The sequence below is a fragment of the Phyllopteryx taeniolatus genome, chromosome 6 (genome assembly GCF_024500385.1).
Source record: "Phyllopteryx taeniolatus isolate TA_2022b chromosome 6, UOR_Ptae_1.2, whole genome shotgun sequence".
NCBI lineage: Eukaryota > Metazoa > Chordata > Actinopteri > Syngnathiformes > Syngnathidae > Phyllopteryx > Phyllopteryx taeniolatus.
This window is the reverse complement of record NC_084507.1, coordinates 29,200,209-29,222,339: the sequence shown is the minus strand read 5'-3', so window position 1 is coordinate 29,222,339 and position 22,131 is coordinate 29,200,209. Positions and strand designations below refer to the sequence as shown.

At 40.5% G+C, this 22,131-nt stretch overlaps 1 protein-coding gene across 7 annotated transcripts in view; it reads left to right on the top strand.

Annotated features, from left to right (window-relative positions):
• The window catches only part of col14a1a (collagen, type XIV, alpha 1a), a 91,183-nt gene that overhangs the window by 27,130 nt on the left and 41,922 nt on the right, over positions 1-22,131 (top strand). For 6 of the 7 annotated variants that reach the window (XR_009789166.1, XM_061777725.1, XM_061777721.1 and 3 more), the window contains 16 exons: positions 100-251; positions 820-955; positions 1,492-1,637; positions 1,755-1,884; positions 2,571-2,710; positions 2,935-3,061; positions 4,413-4,552; positions 6,672-6,804; positions 7,158-7,193; positions 8,321-8,463; positions 11,720-11,852; positions 14,671-14,793; positions 15,710-15,859; positions 18,760-18,876; positions 19,843-19,989; positions 21,927-22,001. Coding sequence is in view for 6 of the 7 variants with exons in the window: in XM_061777725.1 (XP_061633709.1) it covers positions 100-251; positions 820-955; positions 1,492-1,637; positions 1,755-1,884; positions 2,571-2,710; positions 2,935-3,061; positions 4,413-4,552; positions 6,672-6,804; positions 7,158-7,193; positions 8,321-8,463; positions 11,720-11,852; positions 14,671-14,793; positions 15,710-15,859; positions 18,760-18,876; positions 19,843-19,989; positions 21,927-22,001 (2,028 nt within the window). In the remaining variant the exon portion in view is untranslated. The remainder of the gene's footprint in view (positions 1-99; positions 252-819; positions 956-1,491; positions 1,638-1,754; positions 1,885-2,570; positions 2,711-2,934; positions 3,062-4,412; positions 4,553-6,671; positions 6,805-7,157; positions 7,194-8,320; positions 8,464-11,719; positions 11,853-14,670; positions 14,794-15,709; positions 15,860-18,759; positions 18,877-19,842; positions 19,990-21,926; positions 22,002-22,131) is intronic. The other variant, XM_061777724.1, reaches the window with a different exon arrangement.

Genomic DNA, 22,131 nt, shown 5'->3' with positions numbered 1-22,131 from the left:
GAAATCATTCTCATATCAGTTCATATAAGGATGCATTTGATGTTTACATCCTCATACTGTCTGTGAGTTTCAAATCTTACACCATTTTTCCAATTTCAGAACAGCCGCCAGAGACTATTGGACCACCGTCAGGCTTGGTGACATCAGAGGTCACAGCCAGGAGCTTTCGAGTCACGTGGCGCCACTCGCCTGGAAATGTCGACAAATACAGAGTGGTTTATTTCCCAGTTCGTGGAGGACAACCACAGGGGGTAAGGGGATGTTTTTGTTTTGTTCTCAAAACAAATTTCTCCATCAGAAAAATCAGTGTCGGGTTGATACTCTATTTTCAGCATAACTGCGGAGACACCTCCTAATCAATTATTTCATCAATCGGGTCTCAGCTGTAGCCCTTAATGTTCTCTGAATCTTAATTCTTCATCTTAGCACATGTTGGAAAAATCAATGCGTCCTTTTCTATTCCTGTCATCTTTTATACAATTAAAGGCACATTAGAAATGATACTCTGACAGTTGGAATTTTCCAGCTCCTTTGACCCATATTGCTTACCAGTTCTAAGTTCTGCAAATTACGATATTTTACCAGAATAACCCAAATTGTGGCATACCGCTCAAATTGTCATTTAGTTCAAAATGGCTAAAACGTTTTCCAAGACCTGTATCCCAATGAGTTTCCTTCCTGTTGTCATTTTTCCTCTTTCCCATTTATTTTCACATCACTGTTCCGTTGTTATATTTTCATGTCCCAACATTCATTTCCCCACTTTTTGCTCCACCATCTGCTCCCTGATCTCATCTCTTTCTCTTCCACGCGCGCCAGGCTGTTGCTGTTGTTGACGGCCGTGACACCTCCGTGGTGTTGCAACACCTCAACTCACAGACCGAATACCAGCTGTCCGTGTTTGCTGTGAACCAAAACGAGGCCAGTGAACCACTACGAGGATATGAAACAACCCGTAAGTGTTTACGCGTGCATGTACGCTTTTTTGAGGATCAAAGAACATGCAAACTCTTCTCTTGGTACTAAGAAATAGTATCTCATAACAAAGTTAAAGACACAGTAATTCTTTATCGGGCCTGTAAAGGGAAATGAAGTTTTACACTGTTGTTTTCTTTATAAATGTACATGCTTTTGTGGTTCTACCAAGTAAAAGACAGTCTGGGGGATGTGTCACAGATGTGTCCTTTTTTGTTTTTAACTTTGGTTAAATCTCTCTGTAACGAAAGAGTGCATTATATTCATACAGGACATCCACTAATAAATATGTAAAAATACATTTTTCATGATTATGTTTTCAAAAGCCAGCCATGCTGGTTCTGATGACACCCCTTTGATTGCGGTCATTCTTTTTGTGGGTCATTAAAAAGTGATTCACTATTCTATGAGGGCAAAATGAAGTTGGGTTTAGTTGTAACTCAGTCCTACCAAAGATTCGATTTTGAATATTTGGCAGTATTGTTGTTCTGACTGTGTGGTCTTGTGCATATGCAGTGGCTCTTCCCACAGTGACAGGCCTCCAGCTGTTTGATGTGACTCACAACAGCATGAAAGCAAGATGGGACAGTGTGAAGGCAGCATCCGGCTACATGTTGCTTTTTGCACCGCTTCCAGATGATGGAGACTTGGGTGAGAAGGAGGTAATATAGAAAATAAAAATACATTTTTCTGTGCTAAAAGTAATTATTGACCACAAACAGACATTTTTATCGTTGAAATTTGTGTGTGTTTGTTTGTTTTTTTTTGTTTGTCTGCAGGTCAAAGTATCAGAAGCAGTGAAGGAGCTGGAGCTAGATGGTCTGCTCCCCCGCACTGAGTATAGCGTCACTGTTTATGCAATGTATGGAGAGGAGGCCAGCGACCCCATTACAAACCAGGAAACTACTTGTAAGTGTTACATGCCCCGCATACTCTACGTTTGCCTTGTGTTCCACACTGGAGATCATCTTGCAGATAAAGTAGGTTGTAGTTTACAGTCATGTAGAACTGCCCCGCAGCATACTGAAATTAAATATTTTGCTTATTTATTAATAACATCCTTCAGTGCAGTTCCATGCCACTACAACCACAATCATAAACGTAGCTACTGTGTTCGAAATTGGCGTTTCAAACCAAAAGGTCATGGTTCAAGAATGTAAAAATGACTAGTTGTTGAAGAGATGCTAGTTTGCTACCTGGCTTCTGTCAAGGTGCCCTTGTGCAAGGCGCTGTCTCCAACCCAACCAGCTCACGAGGTGCAGCACTGTTTGCGCGCCACTTTCACTCGGACATCTCTCCTTGCACGCCTGCATATGTTTGATTGCGTGCCATGTGGGGTGTACGACACAATATACGATACATATAGAGCAGTCTAAATCGAATTTCCCCTTCAAGGGATTATAAAATAAATAAATAAATGAAAATCTGTTATTACATCAATTCCTCTCTGACTGTGTCTACCAATACTGACTTTATTATCGTCGTGCAGGCATACATTTTGAGATCTTTTTTTGGATCTCATTATATTGTGCTGGTGTACTTGATCAAGTGTTTTATGAGCACATTGATTTAATGTTGGCTCTCTCTTTGCTCAGTACCACTTGGCGCGCCCGGTAACCTCCAGTTCGCTGACATCACCCACAACTCGGCACGCATCAGCTGGGACCCCGCAGCCAGTGGAGTTACTGCTTATCGTATTACGTGGGTCAAGACAGATGGGCGGGTCACCGAGGAGGTGCGTCTGTCAACAATGTCTTGATTTGGTACACTGTATACTTGGTGACTTTAATAAAATGCTAACATAAGAATATTAGTACAAGTACTGTTCTTGTATCACTTCAATGCTGATTTGAATTGTTTGTAAACAGCACATCCAGCACTTTAAAAAAAAAAAATGTTTTTCTCGCAGAAATTCTATTTGCGATATAATCAATTTGTGTATGTTTGTGCGTCTTTCAGGTGGAAGTTGAGCCTGTGAGCTCTTACGACCTCAGTGGACTGACATCTCTGACGGAGTACTCAGTGGCTCTGTTTGCGCTGTATGATGAAGGCCAATCAGAGCCGCTCACTGATGGATTTACAACCAGTACGTCCCTTTTGTTACCTTGAGGAATAAATCAAGATCAAGATGGCAATTTGTTTTGCCATTGGTGTTTCAGCCTAATACTTTCATTGAATTGTATACAATTCCATGCCAATTTGTGGATTTTTTTTTTTTCTTTTTAATGCAGCATTTTGTTGTTGGCTGGTAGAAGCACTGCATCAGTCTGGCCTAGACAATGACATTGCTCGCACATTTTTTTTTCTAAATCTTTGCTGCTATAACAACTTTCATCACCTTGGACTTGGCTGAACAATTTTAGAGTGTCTTTAGTCATTTTTTGAATTTTATTGATTGAGTTAATGGTGACAGGTGTCCCAAAAATGTGGCTACATTGGATATTCTGCTGTATTTGCTACATGCAAGTAGAGCTGTGGTTTAGGTTATTTAATCTTATTTGGTGATGAGCAACTGTTAACCGTTGGAGACAGATGTCACTAGCAATCCCAATTTGCATGTAAATAAATGTTCTCCTAAATTTGTCTTCTAAATTGGTTGTATTTCATTCCCCAAAGCAATCTCTACTGATGTGCAATTTATTCTTAGTTTCCATGAAAGGGTGTATCAGTACCGTTCAAAGGTGAGCCGTTTTTCTCACAGTGCCAAAGAGTGTCGAATTTTATTGCTCCTACTGCTCGCCCTGCTATGTTGGCAGTATGCCCACCTCATTTACACCTCAGCATAATAGCCCGGGCACATTAACAGGTCATTTCCCTGTCCCTGACTATTCAATCATACTAACGGTTATTGATTTGGGGGAATATCCCTTTAAGCAACAAACGACAGGGCTGCAGTGCTGAGTCAGTTGGAAGAAATGGACTCCTGCCAAGAAACCACTGAACTACTCATTCGAGAAGGAGAGGATGTTTTCTTTTCCGAATCACGGGGTCTTTAGGATGGGGGCTCGCGCAAAGATATTGTTAGGTGCATGCTTTATGATTTTTTTTTCTTTCTTTTTTTAACATCTATTTATATAGTGCTTGTGTTTATTAGTGGATTTTGAGGGAGAGGTGGGGCACACCCTGGACTGGTTGCGAGCCAATTGTAGTTTATTTTTATGTTATTATTATATATATCATACACTGAAAAATATCAACATGCATATTATACGTTCTACTTTTGTTGGAAAATAAATCAGGTTCATGCAAAAAACGGAATATTTACTTATTACTATTAACTACTTTTGACTTTTCATCAAAACGCCTGCTCATTCATACCACCATATATTTTTAAAAATAATAATTTTGGGATCTCCATATTTGACAGAGAGAAGAACACAATAAAATGATGTTTCAAACGCATTATGTAAAAAGTAAAGTTAAGCTTTATCTCTCAGCTCCGCTTCCAGGTCCACTGCATCTCCGTTCCAGTGATGTCACTCCAGACAGCTTTCAGGTCAGCTGGGATCACTCAGCAGATGACATCATCGTCTACAGACTCTCCTGGGCACCGCTCGCAGGAGGCGACACAAAGCAGGTTAGTACAGTACCCGTAATCAGCACCTGCTGCATGGCTGCCGCTGTATTGCAGCAATTGAGGTTGACTTTGAAGGGTTTATGCTGACCGCAATTAAGGCATGAAACATAAGTAGGTTAAAAAAAAAAAAAAAACACACACAGAATTTGGTACTCTCTTCTCATCAATTTGAAAACTATTACATGAGTGAACATTTTATTTCGAGCGCACAAGTGTTCGAAAGAACAGAAGTCTACTTATGGCTGGGTGTGCCCCGATAAAGTAGAGCGCTTGCCGCTTGGACCTAACTGCCGGTAAAGCCCCAGACATGACTGAGTATAAATAAAAGCTAAATGGACCCAGAAATGAATGGCTTGGGTGTTTTATTACACTGATCTAGGCTTTGCAGACAACTGGGAGGCGGCAATAGAGCTCTCTAATGTCTGTATCGTCTGTGTGTGCGCGCGTGTGTGTGTGTGTGTGTGTGTGTGTGTGTTTGAGTGTGCGTGTGTGTACTATTGCTGAGAGTGATCAGTGCTGTAAATAACACTCGGTAGTTGGAGAAGTAGGCTGGAAGCAAACACGCACCAACAGACAGGGGCACAGTTGAGAGGGGGCACAGGAATGTTCCCCCCTACTTTCTGAATCTATCCCCCACACACTTTTACAACCATTAAAACAATTCATTTTTTTCCCGAGCTGCTCTTGAATGCATCGTGAACCGTCGCCTCGCAGATGATCAATCAACCAGCCTGCAAACAAGCAGAGTTAAACCATCCCAGATTGTATGAAACAATTGATGAACTCGCTGGAATCAGAGGATTCTGACTTCTTAAAAATAATATTGAAATAATTATGGTTCAAAACCATTTCACTTCCTTTCCATTTCGTGTGCAATACGTATTAGGCTTCTTTTTGTGTTCAGTGTTGCTGTTGGGCATTCAATTATAAGGCCCCTTGTGCTTGTGTGGACAAGTGGCGGAGGGATGACTTTAATTCACGTAAAGCACTTTGGGTTGCAAGTGCTATACAAATACAGTTTGATTGAGTGATTGATTTTTCTGCTGCTGTGTTTGACCTCAACCATAGTTTGAAAGTTTGGTTCTTTAGTTTTTATGGGCCACTATGGAGATGCGCCTTTGAATGCGAGAGGATGATCATTTGCTCATAAATGTTGGCTTACTCCTGAACAATTTGTAGCCCCTGCTTCTGACATGATGGCTACACCCCTGCCAACAGCTATTTAATATTAAAATTCTGCTCAATTTTACACAAACGGAGGACCAGTTTTGCAGGACTAAAACTTTATTATAAACTGGGTTATAAAATGGATTTTTATGAGAGGCATATGATAAAATACTTTCCATTTGAACTTGTTTTATTTACATTTTTTGGATCTTTTATTCTTATGTTTTGCCACTAAAATGACTGAATGACTACTCTCTTTAATTAGGCAAATGTTCCTGAGGGCTATGCATGAAAGAAAAAAATACTATAAATAGATAAATAGAAATATGCCTCACTAAAATAGGAAGATCGAGTGTTTGACTCATTAAAGATGCACTGCAGCCTGGTTTTTAAGTCACTTCTAATTTCAGACTTGCTTGGCATGATTTGATTCATTTCTTGTCAAAGTTACAGACGTTGTTTGGACGTCTGCCGCTGCAGCCGGTCCAACTGGCAGTCGCTGCACATGTTCGAATTACGGTCAAATTCTTGTTTAACGGGATACAGAGACTACTGTTAAAGGCGAGCATGCTTAGGCAATGGGTTTTATGTGTATACATACACAAGCTTAAATAGTGCCCCATGATTTCCTTTGTGCTTTTATTCCCACTGATGTTCTGTGTTTTTGTTGTTGTTGTGGGGTTTTATTTATTTTTCGTTGCCCTCCCAACACAAATTAGTGACCTTGGACTTGGAATTCTGCCACATTACGTGTCTATTGCCACAATTCTATTACATCTTGACTACTCTATTTAACTACAATGGGAAGTATGGACAAGACATTTAAAAATGTAAGAAATACCTAAACAATGAGATGTACTTGAGTTGGTCATTTTGGTGTTATTATGTGCAGTAAGTCTAGACTTGCATCTTTGGTGAGATGTGTGTGTGTGTGTATGTGTTTCCTTTTTAGGTGGTCCTAAGTGGAAGCAATCACCGATACACTTTGACAGATCTGAGACCCTCCACTGCGTACGAAGTTATGGTGACGGCGGTCTTCAAAGACCAGTCAGAGAGCGACGCTGTATCTGTCACAGAGACCACAAGTAAGATATGTTTGATGGGCACCAGAGATTGTTGTTATTGACGAAGGAACTTGAGTCATCCAATCAAGCCGATAGAATTTCTTGAACTGCTTACCCTCATGTTGCAACCAGCACTGAGGGCAGTACAGTGCAAATCAGCCCAAACATATGCGATTCATCATCCCAAAAAAAAAAAAAAACTCCGAATGTGACTAATTGCATGGACTTGTTTGTCCTTGTTTATCTCAGAGGAGGAAAATCTATTTTCCCCATCAATGATTTCTATGTATCTAGCTAATTACCTGAGCTATTGATACAGAGAGTTGCTGGGTTTCACTCTACTCACGCGACTGATGCGCTCTGTATTTCCCCAGTGGCCAAGACAACAACGATCGCCACCACAACCTCCGGTAAGAAGAGCGCAAATAACTGCAGAAAGAGTCAAAATGTCCACAGTGAAATGTAGCCAAACATAACACTCAGTACCAATGCTAGTTTAACATCTCTCAACTATTCACACATTCACTTTCTACTGCTTCACGTCTGTATCATTTCACATAACTATAACATGTACATTTATTATACTTAGTTGGGTTAGTAATGAAGGTGAAATCACCTGATTTCAGGCACCAAACTGCCATCATGCACATATGATGTAATTTTGACCCTCCAAAAATACTTAATTATAGGAGCGGTCATTTTACAACATAAAGTGTTTCTATAAGTACCTGTTAACGTGAGAAGTCTACGATCAAACGGTGCCTGCTTTTTTTGACCATCAATGCAGCTGAGTTTTAATTATGGTTCATGTCAGAGCATTTATTTACAGCGTCTTAAGTCCTTCGATTTTTTTTTTTAAAGATTTGCTGTTTGTCAGTGTGCGCTGGTGTTCCACAAATCTAGCGAGATCCAGGAGAACTTCTAACAGTTTAGAGCCCCACGCTGTCTGCTTTTGTATGATTAAAATCAAATCTGCAACACAGTCAAGTGAGTTATGCTTGTGTTACCGAATTGGATTCACCCCCGCAATTGTGGTTCAGACGTATTATTTCACGGGTGACCCAGAGGCAGCCTGACTTGTTTTTCAGCGTGTCGAACCGGCTGCAGCTAATCGAGTTAAAGCCATTTCCCTAGTCAAAGCTGTAAAAAATAAATAAATAAAAAAATAAAAATCAAAACATAATAAAGGATAACTAATGGCTTGGCTTGGGATTTTAAAAAGTGAGCAATACCTATTTCAAGGCTTTTATTGAAGAGTTGCTTCATTTAAGAAGCTTTACAGGTTTCAGCAATTCAAGTCTGCACAAGCTTGATTCATGTGCACAAACATTTTAAAGGCGCTATCAAGACCATTGGCACAGACCAACAAAACAGATGCTTTACTGCTTTGTGTAAAACTCTCCTGTTCCAGTTGTCTTTTTAAAACAATTTTTTTTAATCAACCTGATATTTCAAATCTGTCCAACCCACACTTAAACCCGCTGCCAGTTTTCAGTGACATTTTGATGAATGCAAACCTCATGTCTGCGCCGCACAGCCCCCCGCCAAGCGCTGAGAAACCTTCTCGTGAATGACGAGACCACGCAGAGCCTCCGGGCATCTTGGGAGCTGGACGACCCCCGTGTGGGGAGCTACAGGCTGTCCTACGCCAGCCTCAGAGCCGATCACGGAGAGGAGACGGTCAGTTTATGAAGATGAGTCGGTAATGTGCTAAATGCATATTAACGCTCTTGAATTTGTATTTAACAATTTGGACATTTTCATTTCAAACCTTCTAAAGTTTGTTCTTCTCACTTCTGAAAGGCTAGTCAACTAAAGATGGAGTAGCACTAACAAACACTCACACACACACACACACACACACACAATAATGATTTTGGGGGAAAAAAACAGTTAACCCTTCTCACCCTTATGTTCACAACATATTGCTTTTTACACATCACAAACTGTTGTGTATATTGATTTTACAGGACAGACAACAACGCTGCTTTTTCACAGACTCGGGAGTGGTCGGTCGTGGTGATCATTTACTCCCATCAGAAAACCAGTTACACGTTTAGTGCCGGTCCACTTGGCCTCTCCAATCCCACATCGCTGACACACACATCCACTCTCAACAGGCGACCCCCTCCCCTCCCCTCCCCTCCATCTGTTCCTCCAGTCCGACGTTGCCTCCCTCTGCTCTCATCAACAGCTTTTACTTTCATCCCTTTCACACTTTTTTTCCTTCTCGTTTTAATTTCCCGCTGTGGCGTCAGCGCCGCACAAGATGGAGAGGCCTGACCAAGCCAGAGGACATGCCATTTTCTTTTCAGAAGCCATTTACCTCGCTGGCTTCGGAGAAGGGTCGCAGTGGAGAGACGAATAAAAGAAACAAGTAGGGGTGGATGGGGAAACATTTGCGAAACACAAGTGGGACGAGGGCTTAAGCCTGACACATCATTGTGTCAGGGTGTCTCTTTTGGGAAGTTTAAGCGACTCTGGGCAAGCGTGATGCTCGTGTCGTGCGTCACGTACAACACTTTTATGGTGATGTCGTGGGATTAATTCCCACTCAATTCCCCCTTCTCCATCGAGCGGCTGTTGTCGTCCGCCTTTCACCTTAAGTCAGCCGGGATAAGCACCAGCGCTTGCTGTGATCCTCAACTGGACATCCAGCAGAAAATTGATGACTGGATTAGCACACGTGACAGCAGTGGCAAGTGTTTACCGCAATTTGGGCCAACAGTTATTTATTATGCACAGATGTTATCATGATGAGAATTTCCCCTGGACAGTACTGTTAAAGTTTATGGACATTTTTTAATTGAAAATCTTAAATTACCAGTATGAAATCTGGGCGTTTATTGACGCATGTTGTATTTGAAGATGCCGTTTCATTTTGCTTGGACTATGATACCGTTCGACAACTTTTCCCCACGCATCAAGCGTAAGCGTGTCAGCTCGGTTGGCTGCCTCCCTGGTAAAAGTAAATCTAAATATTTCGTTTTGTCTGGCGCGCACCTTGTCTGCTTTCTTCTAACCACTGTGACTGGTCATACGGGGACATTCATCTGGGATAGAATTTTTTCCAGGACCCAGTTCGGATTCAGTTCTATTCAAGTTTGCCATTGCTAACAGCGCTAGGGCTGCACGATATTTTGTTTGATCGTCGTCATCGCGATGTACGTGTGCGCGATAGTCACATCGCAAGGTCTGCTGCGATGTTGGTGTACTGTAATATTCAGTGAATCAACTGTAATATTAAAAGTGACCAGCAGATGGACCTGTTTGGACTCGCTCAAAAGATTAAAAGATTGTACTGTCCACCTGCAGCATTTGCGGCAGCTGTCTGAGTGTGCAAGGTGCGTTCAGGGACACTGTGTAAATGGGAGAGAATGGATTATTTTGTAATACAGTAGATAATTGCAAAAATGGATTACTAGGAACATTATTATTCATATCAGAATGCTTTAGTTAAAACACTGTACGATCACACTGTGATAATATGGAATTTATTTTGTAATATAAGAATAGATAAATTATTGTGCTAATGTAGTCAGCCAGAGCTGCGAGGAATGCAAAGTTATCAATGTCCTTTCACCATCGTTCCTGTCATACTGTGTTGCATGTTTTTGTTTGCACATTCAGGACTAAAGTCCTGTTTTTGTTTTAATTCCTCATTTTCACAGTTTTTCCTTATGTTTTTGAGATTGTAGGGTGAAAGCTGCAGCTGGCTACTAGTGTGAACTGAATGGGTGGCAACAATGAGGAAATTAAATTCCAGTATGTTGAGGGTAATAGCCGTCGGCAACATATTGAAAAAAAAACAAAAAACTATGAGCTAGTTTGTTTTTGGACCTGTGAACTGAGTTCAAAATTGAGAATTATAAACTCTGTTTTAAAAACAAATGTAATCCTTTTTTCCAATATCGTGCAGCCCCAATCTGCGCGGTCTCACTCAAAGCAAGCTGTGAATGAGTCTGTTGTATGAATGGCAACAGGTGGAGCCACAGGTCAATTGGACCTTCTGCCATCCAGTGGAAGAGAACTAGATTGTTCTGCCTGTCACTATATGTCGCCGGCGTAGATGGATAGATCCATTATTTGGAGTAAATAAATAATAATTTTTGGACATATTAACTGAAATTGAATAATTCCCACACAGCTGATGATCTCTCATGACACAGCTGTGGCATTGGGAATCACTAGTCGAGTCTACCCATCTTCTTCTCCATCTTCACAGCTTTTACCATTCCTGACTCCGACTCTCCCTATTTATCCGGGCTTGGGACTGGCACTGAGTTGGGCTGGCTCCCCCCTCAGAGGCTAGGTTAATGTCTAGTCCGCCACGGTGTTTTGAAAACGGCACATCAAATTTCTTTGCGCTAGCACAGAGCCTGTAAAATGATGGAAAGCTCCAGAACAAGAGACCTTAAAGTTAACCTTGAGAGGACTTTTTTTTTTCCATTACCTGCCGTCGTCAATCTCAGAGAGTCATCATCACTCAATATCAGTCTTGATTCATATTCACATCATCTCTCGACAAGATCACAGCGATCGTGTTACTTTCTCACTATTTGAAGTTGCTGAAATACTAGACAACCAATTTATTTGGCGGAAACAAGCACATTCAAATGCTGGAGGAGAACCAACTTCAATACCAATACCCGACTTTAATTGCTCCGTCTCTCTTTTGGTCTCATCTGACTTTATTGACTGAGCTGCAGTGAGCAGAATTGCTGAACAGTTGTGCTTAAATCCCTTAAGTTACACGTAGTTTTCTACAATCTGGCATCAAATGAACCTTGTCTTTCCCTCCAAATTTTTTATAATATGCAGTACATATCTGCAATAATGTGTTTTCATTTGCACGGTATGTTCCTTGTACTGTCACTTATTAGTGTAATGTGAAACTTGACTGCCGCTTTGTGTGTGTGTGTGTGTGTGTGTTTAGGTGTTAGTTCCTGGTAGACAAAAAAGTGTGCTCCTCGAGTCCTTACTTCCTGACACTCAGTACAAAGTAACTGTCACACCAGTTTACACCAATAGGGACGTTGGCATCAGCGTGTCCGCACAGGGGGCAACATGTAAGTCGCACACCCACGCAAAACAAAAACTAAATCATTTTTGTCAACTTTTTTTTTTTTTTTTTTTGTCAACACGTCTTAATGGTAGGTTACAGATGAGGAAGGCAAATCCATTTTTTTCATCCATGTCCATGAAATCCAATTTAAACGAAGCGTATGACAAACACTGATGCCTTCTTAATTGTCTTAATGAGGGCCATTCATAATTACAGCAGTTCCTTTCATTAAAGAAGCACTGCTCCCATCCTTATTGATTACCTCAACTATTCTCATGAGAAATACTAATTGCCTCGTTAAACAGGGAGAAGGAATGCTGGATATGATACAGTATGTCATCATCTTATATTAAGGCTGGCCTTATTGCAAATAAAAACCTTTTGAGCCTACAAGCAGCGTAGTAATAAATCAGACCTCAGACACACAAGTATGAACAGCATGAGAATTTCGTGTCGAGATAAAACTTTCTTTGCAAATAAATTATTCAGGAAACCAACATATTAAACCAACTCTAGAAACTGAACAAAACATTTTTTTACTGTATTGTTTGCTGCATTTGCAATTTAAAACATGTATAGAGTGTTCCACCGCGCCATAACAACAAATCGACCGTGCCTTATTTTTATATTGTCGCCTCAAAAATGAGGAACATAAATTATTGATTATACGAAGCCACTCTCACTTAGCCACAACCTCGATACATTTTTGATACTGGAAATCTAAAATAGTTTAGGATGCGTGCAATACACCAAACACTGTTCACTGATGTGTTTCTTTTTTATGCTTTTTTAAAAATATATATAATAATGGACATATTAATTGTTGGAAAATTCTGTGACTGAATATTTCAAAAAAAAAGTCCCAATGGGAGAAAATGAGCCTCTCCAGTAATCATTAACTTTCAATTTCAATTATGTCAGAAAGTTAATGTAATTAATGAGATAATTGTACAACCCCAATTCCAATGAAGTTGGGACGATGTGTTAAACATAAATAAAAACAGTATACAATGATTTGCAAATCATGTTCGACCTATATTTCATTAAATATACAACAAAGACAAGATATTTAATGTTCAAACTGATAAACTTGATTGTTTTTAGCAAATAATCATTAACTTAGAATTTTATGGCAGCAACACGTTCCAAAAAAGCTGGGACAGGGTCATGTTTACCACTGTGTTACATCACTTTTTCTTTTAACAACATTCAATAAACGTTTGGAAACTGTGGACACTAATTGTTGACGCTTTGTAGGTGGAATTCTTTCCCATTCTTGCTTGATGTACAGCTTCAGCTGTTCAACAGTCCGGGGTCTCCGTTGTTGTATTTTACGCTACTATGGGAGACAGGTCTGGACTGTCGGCAGGCCAGTCTAGTAGCCGCACTCTTTTACTACGAAGCCACCCTCTTGTAACACGAGCAGAACGTGGTTTGGCATTGTCTTGCTGAAGTAAGGAGGGGCGTCCATGAAAAAGATGTTGCTTGGATGGCAGCATATGTTTCTCCATAACCTGTATGTACCTTTCAGCATTAATGGTGGCTTCACAGAAGTGTAAGATACCCATGCCAATGGCACTAACACAGCCCCATACCATCACAGATGCTGGCTTTTGAACTTTGCGTCCATAACAGTCCGGATGGTTCTTTTCCTCTTTGGGCCGGAGGATACGACGTGAACAATTTCCAAAAACAATTTGAAATGTGCGGCACGGTGGCCGACTGGTTAGAGCATCAGCCTCACAGTTCTGAGGACCCGGGTTCAATCCCCGGCCCCGCCTGTGTGGAGTTTGCATGTTCTCCCCGTGCCTGCGTGGGTTTTCTCCGGGCACTCCGGTTTCCTCCCACATCCCAAAAACATGCATGAATTGGAGACTCTAAATTGCCCGTAGGCATGACTGTGAGTGTGGATGGTTGTTTGTTCCTATGTGCCCTGCAATAGGCTGGCAACCAGTTCAGGGTGTACCCCGCCTCCTGCCCGATGACAGCTGGGATAGGCTCCAGCACGCCTGCGACCCTAGTGAGGAGAAGCGGCTCAGAAAATGGATGGATGGATGGATGGAATTTGAAATGTGGACTCGTCGGACCACAGAACACTTTTTCACTTTGCATCAGTCCATCTTAGATGAGCTCGGGCCCAGAGAAGCCGGTGGCGTTTCTGGGTGTTGTTGATAAATGACTTTTGCTTTGCATAGTAGAGTTTCAAGTTGCACTTACGGCTGTAGCGCCAAACTGTATTTACTGACATTGGTTTTCTGAAGTCTTCCTGAGCCCATGTGCTGATATTCTCTGAACCATTTGATGATATTATGGACCGTAGATGATGAAATCCCTAAATTCCTTGCAATTGTACATTCAGGGAACATTGTCCTTAAACTGTTCGACTATTTTGTCACGCACTTGTTCACAAAGAGGGGAACCTCGCCCCATCTTTGCTTGTGAATGACTGAGCAATTCAGGGAAGCTCCTTTTATACCCAATCATGGCACCCACCTCTTCCCAATTAGCCTGTTCTCAGTCTTTTTTGCCACCTGTCCCAGCTTTTTTGGAACTTGTTGTAGGCATAAAATTCTAAGTTAATGATTATTTGCTAAAAACAATTAAGTTTATCAGTTTGAACATTAAATATCTTGTCTTTGTAGTGTATTCAATTAAATATAGGTTGAACGTGATTTTAAAATCATTGTATTCTGTTTTTTTTTTTTTTTTTTTTAACACAACGTCCCAACTTCATTGGATGTGTGGTTGTACATTTAAGTGTTCTGGATTTATTATGTGTTTAATATTATTTTGAATGAATTTGTTTCTTTATTTTGGCCCAGTGCCGCTCTTGTCTCCTGACAGCCTTCGTATATCTGAGGAGTGGTACAACCGCTTGAGGGTCAACTGGGACCCTCCGCAGTCTGCTGCCATGGGTTTCAAGATCCTTTACCAACCGGTCTATGGTAGGTACACTCACTAAGAGAAAATATGCCTTACAACAAATACGCAAACCTAAAATTAACAAAAGGTTCCTTTGACTCACTTGCAGACTGAGCATACAAACATTTTACAGCTGGAGAGTAAACCATTTTGTTTTTCTTGACTGGTTTCATTCCCCACAAGAATGTTATGCGTCTTAAATTAGACATTTATTGCCTTAAAACATTTGCTTTTTACTATCCTCTTGCTTCTTGACCGCTAACTATTTCATGAGTCCATTCCAGTTGCTCGTGTTTCCATATCTGCTTGCTGTCATCTCAACACAACAACCGCTTCGCACATGAATGTGATTTTAGGAATTAATGTGAAGTCTAGTTGGTTAGCACATGCGCGCACGAAGAGTCTGCTTTTTATGAAGTCAGTGGTGTTGTACAAAGATGAACGCTGCTCCTCCTGTTTTTCCTGCTTTTTTTTGGTTTTAAACATTTTCTGCAACACATTTTTGTGTTATTGTCCTCTTTAGAAGCAGTTTGTGTTTGTGCTTTGACTCAGGTCAGGTGTCAAACATTTAATGCAGTTTAAAACCTGTAAGACCAGAGTAGGACTCGACTAAGTGGCAATTTGCAAAAGTCTTCCCAAATGTTAATACGCCTGTAAAGGTCTGGCGTGTTTTGTTTAAGTGGGAGAAATGAACTTTAATGTATTTGGCAACACAAATGCAGAGTTCTCATTTGAACACAGCTCGAGATGTACTGGCTTCAAATTCTGCTACATCAAAAAGACGCTTCAAATACAATTTATCAGAACTTTGCAACGACTGCTGTAAGCACTCATTTCATGGAACCACATCTACAAATTATTATCAGTCTCAATTATTAAGTGGATGGAAATAGCAGAAAAGTTGTTGACTCTATGTGTGTGTATGTCCATCTCCCTCAGTACCAGGGAGCGTTTCGGAGATGACCGTGGGTGAAGACGTCAACTCGGTTCTCCTCCTGAATCTGCAAAGTGGGACAGAGTACAGCGTTCAAGTGACCGCATCCTACCCATCGGGACAAAGCGAACCATTGCTTGTGAACGCTAAGACATGTGAGCATGTATCAGGTTTTATTTAATGATGTTTGACAGCTAACCGTAGTCACGTTAAAAAAAAAAAAAAAAAAAAGTTACAAAAAAAGATGTCCTTGGCCATATAGAAGACAACCCTGTGTGTTGCATTAAATTGAAATGGAATCCATCTTGCAGTTAGTTTGATGGGGCAAAAGGTTAATGATAACAGTGTGGTTAAAATGAGATCTCAAATTGAATTCCTAAGCTTTAATGGGACGTTGCTGTCAGGTTAAGTATTTCTTGCAATATGGTGGGAAGGACAGTGTGACTGTTAGAGTGAGGACAGAGAGGAAGCAATAACAGCGAAGGCAGAAGTACAACATGCATATTAAAGGCTCATATTTCCATTGAGACTCCAGCAAAGACGGACGACAGAAGAATATTGATCTATGCCTGTCAGATGGAAGAAACAATTTTTTAAGATATAGATTTGTTTTCAGCGAGTGTACAAGGCTAAAGTGACTTCACGCCTCACACATTTTAAGCACAGATTTAGAGGTAGGTGGTTTTATCGGACAACAACAAAACGGAAATAAGTAACATACCGGGAAAGTTACAATGTTTCCTTTGTTAACTAACAATTTGTCCTGCAAGGACAATATATACAAAACCACTCAAATGACAAATTATCCAATGACAAAATTGTCTTGATGTTTTGTCACCGCAGTGAGCAATTACGGGTATGGAAATTAAATGTTTTTTTTTTTAAAATTTTAAATAATTTAAAATGACTGAAAAAGCATCAAAAACTACGAATAAACCACAACATAAATTGAGTCACTCAACAATAACCAAATGCAATAAAGAAGAAAGGGTTTGCTTTTAATGCATGGATTTTTATATTCAGTGGTGCTACGATGTTGTTACATCCTCCGTCTGTCCTTTAATAAATCCCCATCGATGATGAGCGATAAATCCTTCTGGTTTCTTTGAAGTTCCCATATTTTAATATGCTCTTCAAGGTAACCACAGAAATATATTAATGTTGATTTACCCTTAAATAATACTATTTTTGATGATACTTGCCTGTCCTCTGCGAGCTGTTTTTTTCTTTTTTTTTTGGTATGCATACAGAATTACATGAATCTCACAAATTGTTACCTTATTAGTTCTGATTCTTTTCATACAAGACTTTTTCGTTTTCCTTCAAAACCAATGTCATCTAACCCACCCTTCAGTGGACCTGGTGGGCGCGAGAGATGGGTTACACCTTGAACAGATCGCTAGTCAATTATCAGCGTGACTCTTTAATGAACAATGAATTATATGAGCTGTGTCAGAGAAGTTCCAGGACAGAGGTCACAAAATGATTGAGCAAAAAAAAACAAAACAAGTGGACGATGACCCTCACGTCAAAGATTGCGATCAACGTGACTTTAACTTCGACTTTCTGCCTTCGACAAAAGGGGCGACAAAACACGTAGTTTATTGTTTGGGTTTGAAATATGTCCACTTTTCTGACACACCTCGCATAATGTATCCGTTGCAAGAAATTGAAAGTGATACTTTACACACAAGTTCCACTTGCCATGATTTAACGTTGGTGCTTGTCGTGATTCACGGTAGCATCTTTCTAATGGTAGCAAACGCGCATGCTTGCACCAATAACTCACACATACGAGCAAGCGGAAAGATAATTATTGGTGCCTTGGGTACCGCTGGAGGGAATGAAAATGTTTCCTCATAATTAAGTTTGATGTTGTTTGCATTGAGGTGCCTCTGCTTACTGTATAAAGTGGTTTTAGATACGTGCATAAAAGTATTTGCAAATTCTCCTCAATGTCTGTTCTCCCTTAGCACAAGCTACTCAAATCTCCTCTTGGACATTTTTTGCCTTATTTCCTTTTCGTTTGTTTCAACTTTTTGTTAAGCCATGTCCTAGATTTAATTTGTCCCATCCATTCAAAGCTGTCTTTATAGTCACATACTATTCCCCACTGCGCTAGAGGGTTTTTGTTAAGATTTTTTTTTTTTTTTTTTTTTTTTTTTTTTTTTTTACTTACTTAATTGAGCTCTAAGGTCTTGTTAGACTCTGACAAGAGTGAGTGACAAATTGTAAAACTTTATGAAAAGGAATACATTGTTTTGACTCCATAGTTTATGTAGAGCCTACTAACATTGGAAAAGGTTTTTTTATTGCTCCAATACAATTGTGAAAAATTTTTTGGCATATGCCTCAAATATAGTGTATGTCTGTGTTTGCTCTTGCCTGCCATATGCTTACTGTACTAAATATCAATTAGGTGGCATTCGAGCCAAGGCTATTTCTTACCGTTAGCAAATTTTGTTAACAAGGGTGGAAGTTGTGAGAGGAAATAAAAGAGAGGCAGGAAGTAGCTCCTCGGAGATTTACTTGCTACCAGTGCTATTTAAGTTGTTTAGGATGTTTTGCATCATGCACCATCCTGCCTCATTTAGGGAAAATTCCATTTTATTTGTTACTAACTATAATTGAATTCATTGCTGCACTCATAGTGACCATTTTGAAATCAGAAAACAGACGTTTATAGCAGTACTTCTTCGCTTGCCCGCACCGCTTGATTTTCACACTCTCACACTGTTCTCAACGTTAAGCTCGACCAAGATGTGTAAAAAGATTCCAAAAATCAGGTCATACCTCATATTAAACGCTAAAGCTTTTTCAGATTACATTCAATTCAATTACATTTTTTTAAATTTTTTTTTTTTTGCTGAAAAAAGGCCCCAAGGTTAAAAATCCGAAGTGATAATATGAGCAAACCTCACGTTCTGAAATGATTATTAGTTATCTCTCATAATTTGGCCAAGTCATATTTGGCAGCAGAATGTCATATCAATTTGTGTCTTAATCAATCGATAACCTGTCTGTCATGTTGCTCATCCTCCTCGTCCCTCTCCAGTGTTCCTGGGTGTCTCTGACTTGACAGTCTCGCAGGTGCGCCACAACAGCATGTGTGCGCAATGGCAGCCTCATCTGCACGCGACCTATTACAGAGTCTCCATCCAATCCACACTCAGTAAGTACAAAAGGATACGTTGCTTTTTGAAGGGTTAAAACTAGTATTCCTGTTTAAATGATATTGTTCAACAGTTTTGACATAACTTTTCCGTCTAATTGTCCAGCAGATGGCTGGACATTCCTATTGAAGCGATTAAACGTGACGCTGACGCATGCGAGTCGAGCCATAAACAGCTGCTGAAACAGCTTTATCTTATTTGTAACATGACGATATTGTACTCTTTTTGTGATCAAAGAAGGGAACACAATAAGGCTGTTAAAAGTTGGAAACCGCAACGACAGTATGTCCATATAGGTGTTTTTCCAGTTTGTTCCAGTTTTGTTGCCAGTCTCAATTTTCATTCAGTTGCTTTGAATAAGAAAAGCTGTCGCTCCGTATGGCCTTTATAAAGTCTGAAGAAAAATGGAAATAGATGAGGAAACAAATCAGTACTTTCCTGCCATTTATTTACGCTGTTTATTTTGTCAACTTCCTCGCACGTTTCGTTTTTTTTTTTTTTATTTAATTTTTTTTTCAAATGTCATATGCACCAGCAAGATATTTGAGGATCACAATCGATGATAACCTCCCCCAAACATGCGGCGGAAAAGGGGAAATCAAACCAAATCGAGTTTTGTGTGTGTTCACGGATGTATGTTAAAAAGATAACATGGATTGGAATCGCACAAACACCCAAGCACAAAAAAAGGTTTGGCCTTTGCATGAGTGCGCTTGTTATTATTTGGTTTTGGGGCATGTCTGCACTGCTTTTATGTGTCAGATATTTTTGACGTAGTAACTTTCAATGGGTCAGTCTGTAAAAAGGGTAAATGCTTCAATATCTTCACTTAAGCAGCTTACCCTCAGAGATCTTTTCTTTCTTTTTTCAAACATGAAGAAACCTCTCAAATTAACATTTAATGGGATTAAGGGGTATTTTTTTTCTTTTAATCCTTGTGGGCCTGTTTGATTGTTTTACTGCAGACAGTCAGCGACAGGAAGTGAGCCAAGGAGGCGGGGCTTCTCGACAGTGCTTCCACGACCTTTTTCCAAGCAGCCAATACGAGATCAGCATTCGCGCGCAGATGCAGGAAATGGAAGGCCCTCCTGTCACCGTCACTGACATGACACGTATGTCGTACATTTTTGGCAATAGTTGAAAGAAAAACACATGGGAACTTCATCCATCCATCCATCCATTTTCTGAGCCGCTTCTCCTCACTAGGGTCGCGGGCGTGCTGGAGCCTATCCCAGCTGTCATCGGGCAGGAGGCGGGGTACACCCTGAACTGGTTGCCAGCCAATCGCAGGGCACATAGGAACAAACAACCATTCACACTCACAGTCATGCCTACGGGCAATTTAGAGTCTCCAATTAATGCATGTTTTTGGGATGTGGGAGGAAACCGGAGTGCCCGGAGAAAACCCACACAGACACGGGGAGAACATGCAAACTCCACACAGACGGGGCCGGGGACTGAACCCGGGTCCTCAGAACTGTGAGGCTGACGCTCTAACCAGTCGGCCACCGTGCCATGGGAACTTCACTTCTCATTTTTTTTTTTACATTATTTAACAACTTTTACTTTGGTGGACTCACACTCCACATGGACATCCATTACATGTTTAACACATTTGAAGAAGAAAGTAATCTATATACATGTATGTATATATATATGAGGTGCGTCAGAAAGGTTCCAGAACCGATGTCGGGAAAGATACATTTCAGATCTAAACCATAAAGTCGCCACGGTCCTCCCGATGTTGTCTTCCAAACGGGTCTCCTTGATGACACACTTGAGTTGGGGAAAGAGGAAAACAACAGCAACGCTGCCTTTGTGAGCAGGCGTGTTGTCATGGTGAAGCAGCCGCAAGTTTTCCTCTTCTCGAGGCACAGTTTCAAGTCCCTTTTTCCAATCAGCGACACATGGCTGCCTCTCTGCAGCAGTCTCTACGACCTTCGCCATATACAGTATACATATACTTTTTTTAAATATCCGAGTCTCAGTGAAGACTCTGGCCGCAGCTCACCTGCGATGATTCGCACACTATCCTGTTAGGACACCGAGGATCATCTATCAGTATAAATAAATCTGAATAATTGAAGCGGTCATGTTGCCTTGTGCTGAAGATGAAAATGCCTTTGAATGCAACGTTTCAACAAGACAACAACTCGTAACACACAAGCAAGCGAACAGCATCTCAGTTCCAACAAGATTAAGGTTATTGAGTGGCAACCCAACCCGATATTGTTAATATTATGTAGGACTTACAATTGTGACACATTTTTCTTGATTTGATTTGATTAGCCAATCAAATATGCGGTGTTCCTAATGCATTTGCAGGAACAGAAATAAAAGTATGATCAGCATTTTGCAATTTACTCATTTAAATAAACGTCTGATTCTGAACAGAAATGTACACCTTCAATTATATTCACTTTAAGTGCAGAGCTACTTTGTGAATAATATCAATCAAACACTGTTTATGCCTCAGCTAATTTTGCCATCTGTTCTGCTATAATTTAAAAATAAACAAATAAGGGAGCAAACAGATCCTGTTTATTTGCCATTGCATTTAACATTTGTTCTTGTGTCCAATGTGGTGTACATTTTGTATACCTGTACTTTTTTTTTTTTAGCTTTTTGACCAAATCTGCTCCTTCCTGCCAACTAATCGCTTTGGCTCAGACAAATCCCCAACCCAGGGCTTGTTTTTTCCCTCTAAAAAAAACAGCCTCAGGTCAGACACACACTGGATTGATGAAAATACTTTTGCTGTCCTCGGGTTATGGGGAACAGATGGTAAATATAAACACTTTTTTTTTGGGTCTTTTTACTTGGACTTATAGATGGAGAAAGACTAAAAACAACAACAACAAGATTGCTCTCACACCCGTTGATTGTAAATACGCATACACCCCGTAAAAGCTCATTTAATACTCAGCTATTGGTGCCAAAAAAGAGGATTAGGAAACTTTTCAAAGTTTCACAGTTCGTTGTTATCTCTCATTAAGGATTTGTTGCGTGTTTGTGTATGTGTGTTCGTTTTTTGCACGTGTGCCTCCAGTGCCAGCGCCCACGCAGGCTCCGACAGAACCCCCTGCCACGGAACCCCCTCCCACCATCCCGCCTGCCAAAGAAGGTGAGCAAGGAGTTGAACACTACACATACTGTACATGCTGTCCATGCTTACACAGTGTTGCGCTGCTGCTGCTGTCGCACTTAAACACAATGCGGCACTGTTGTTCTTACTTCATGATGACAGTTGTGGC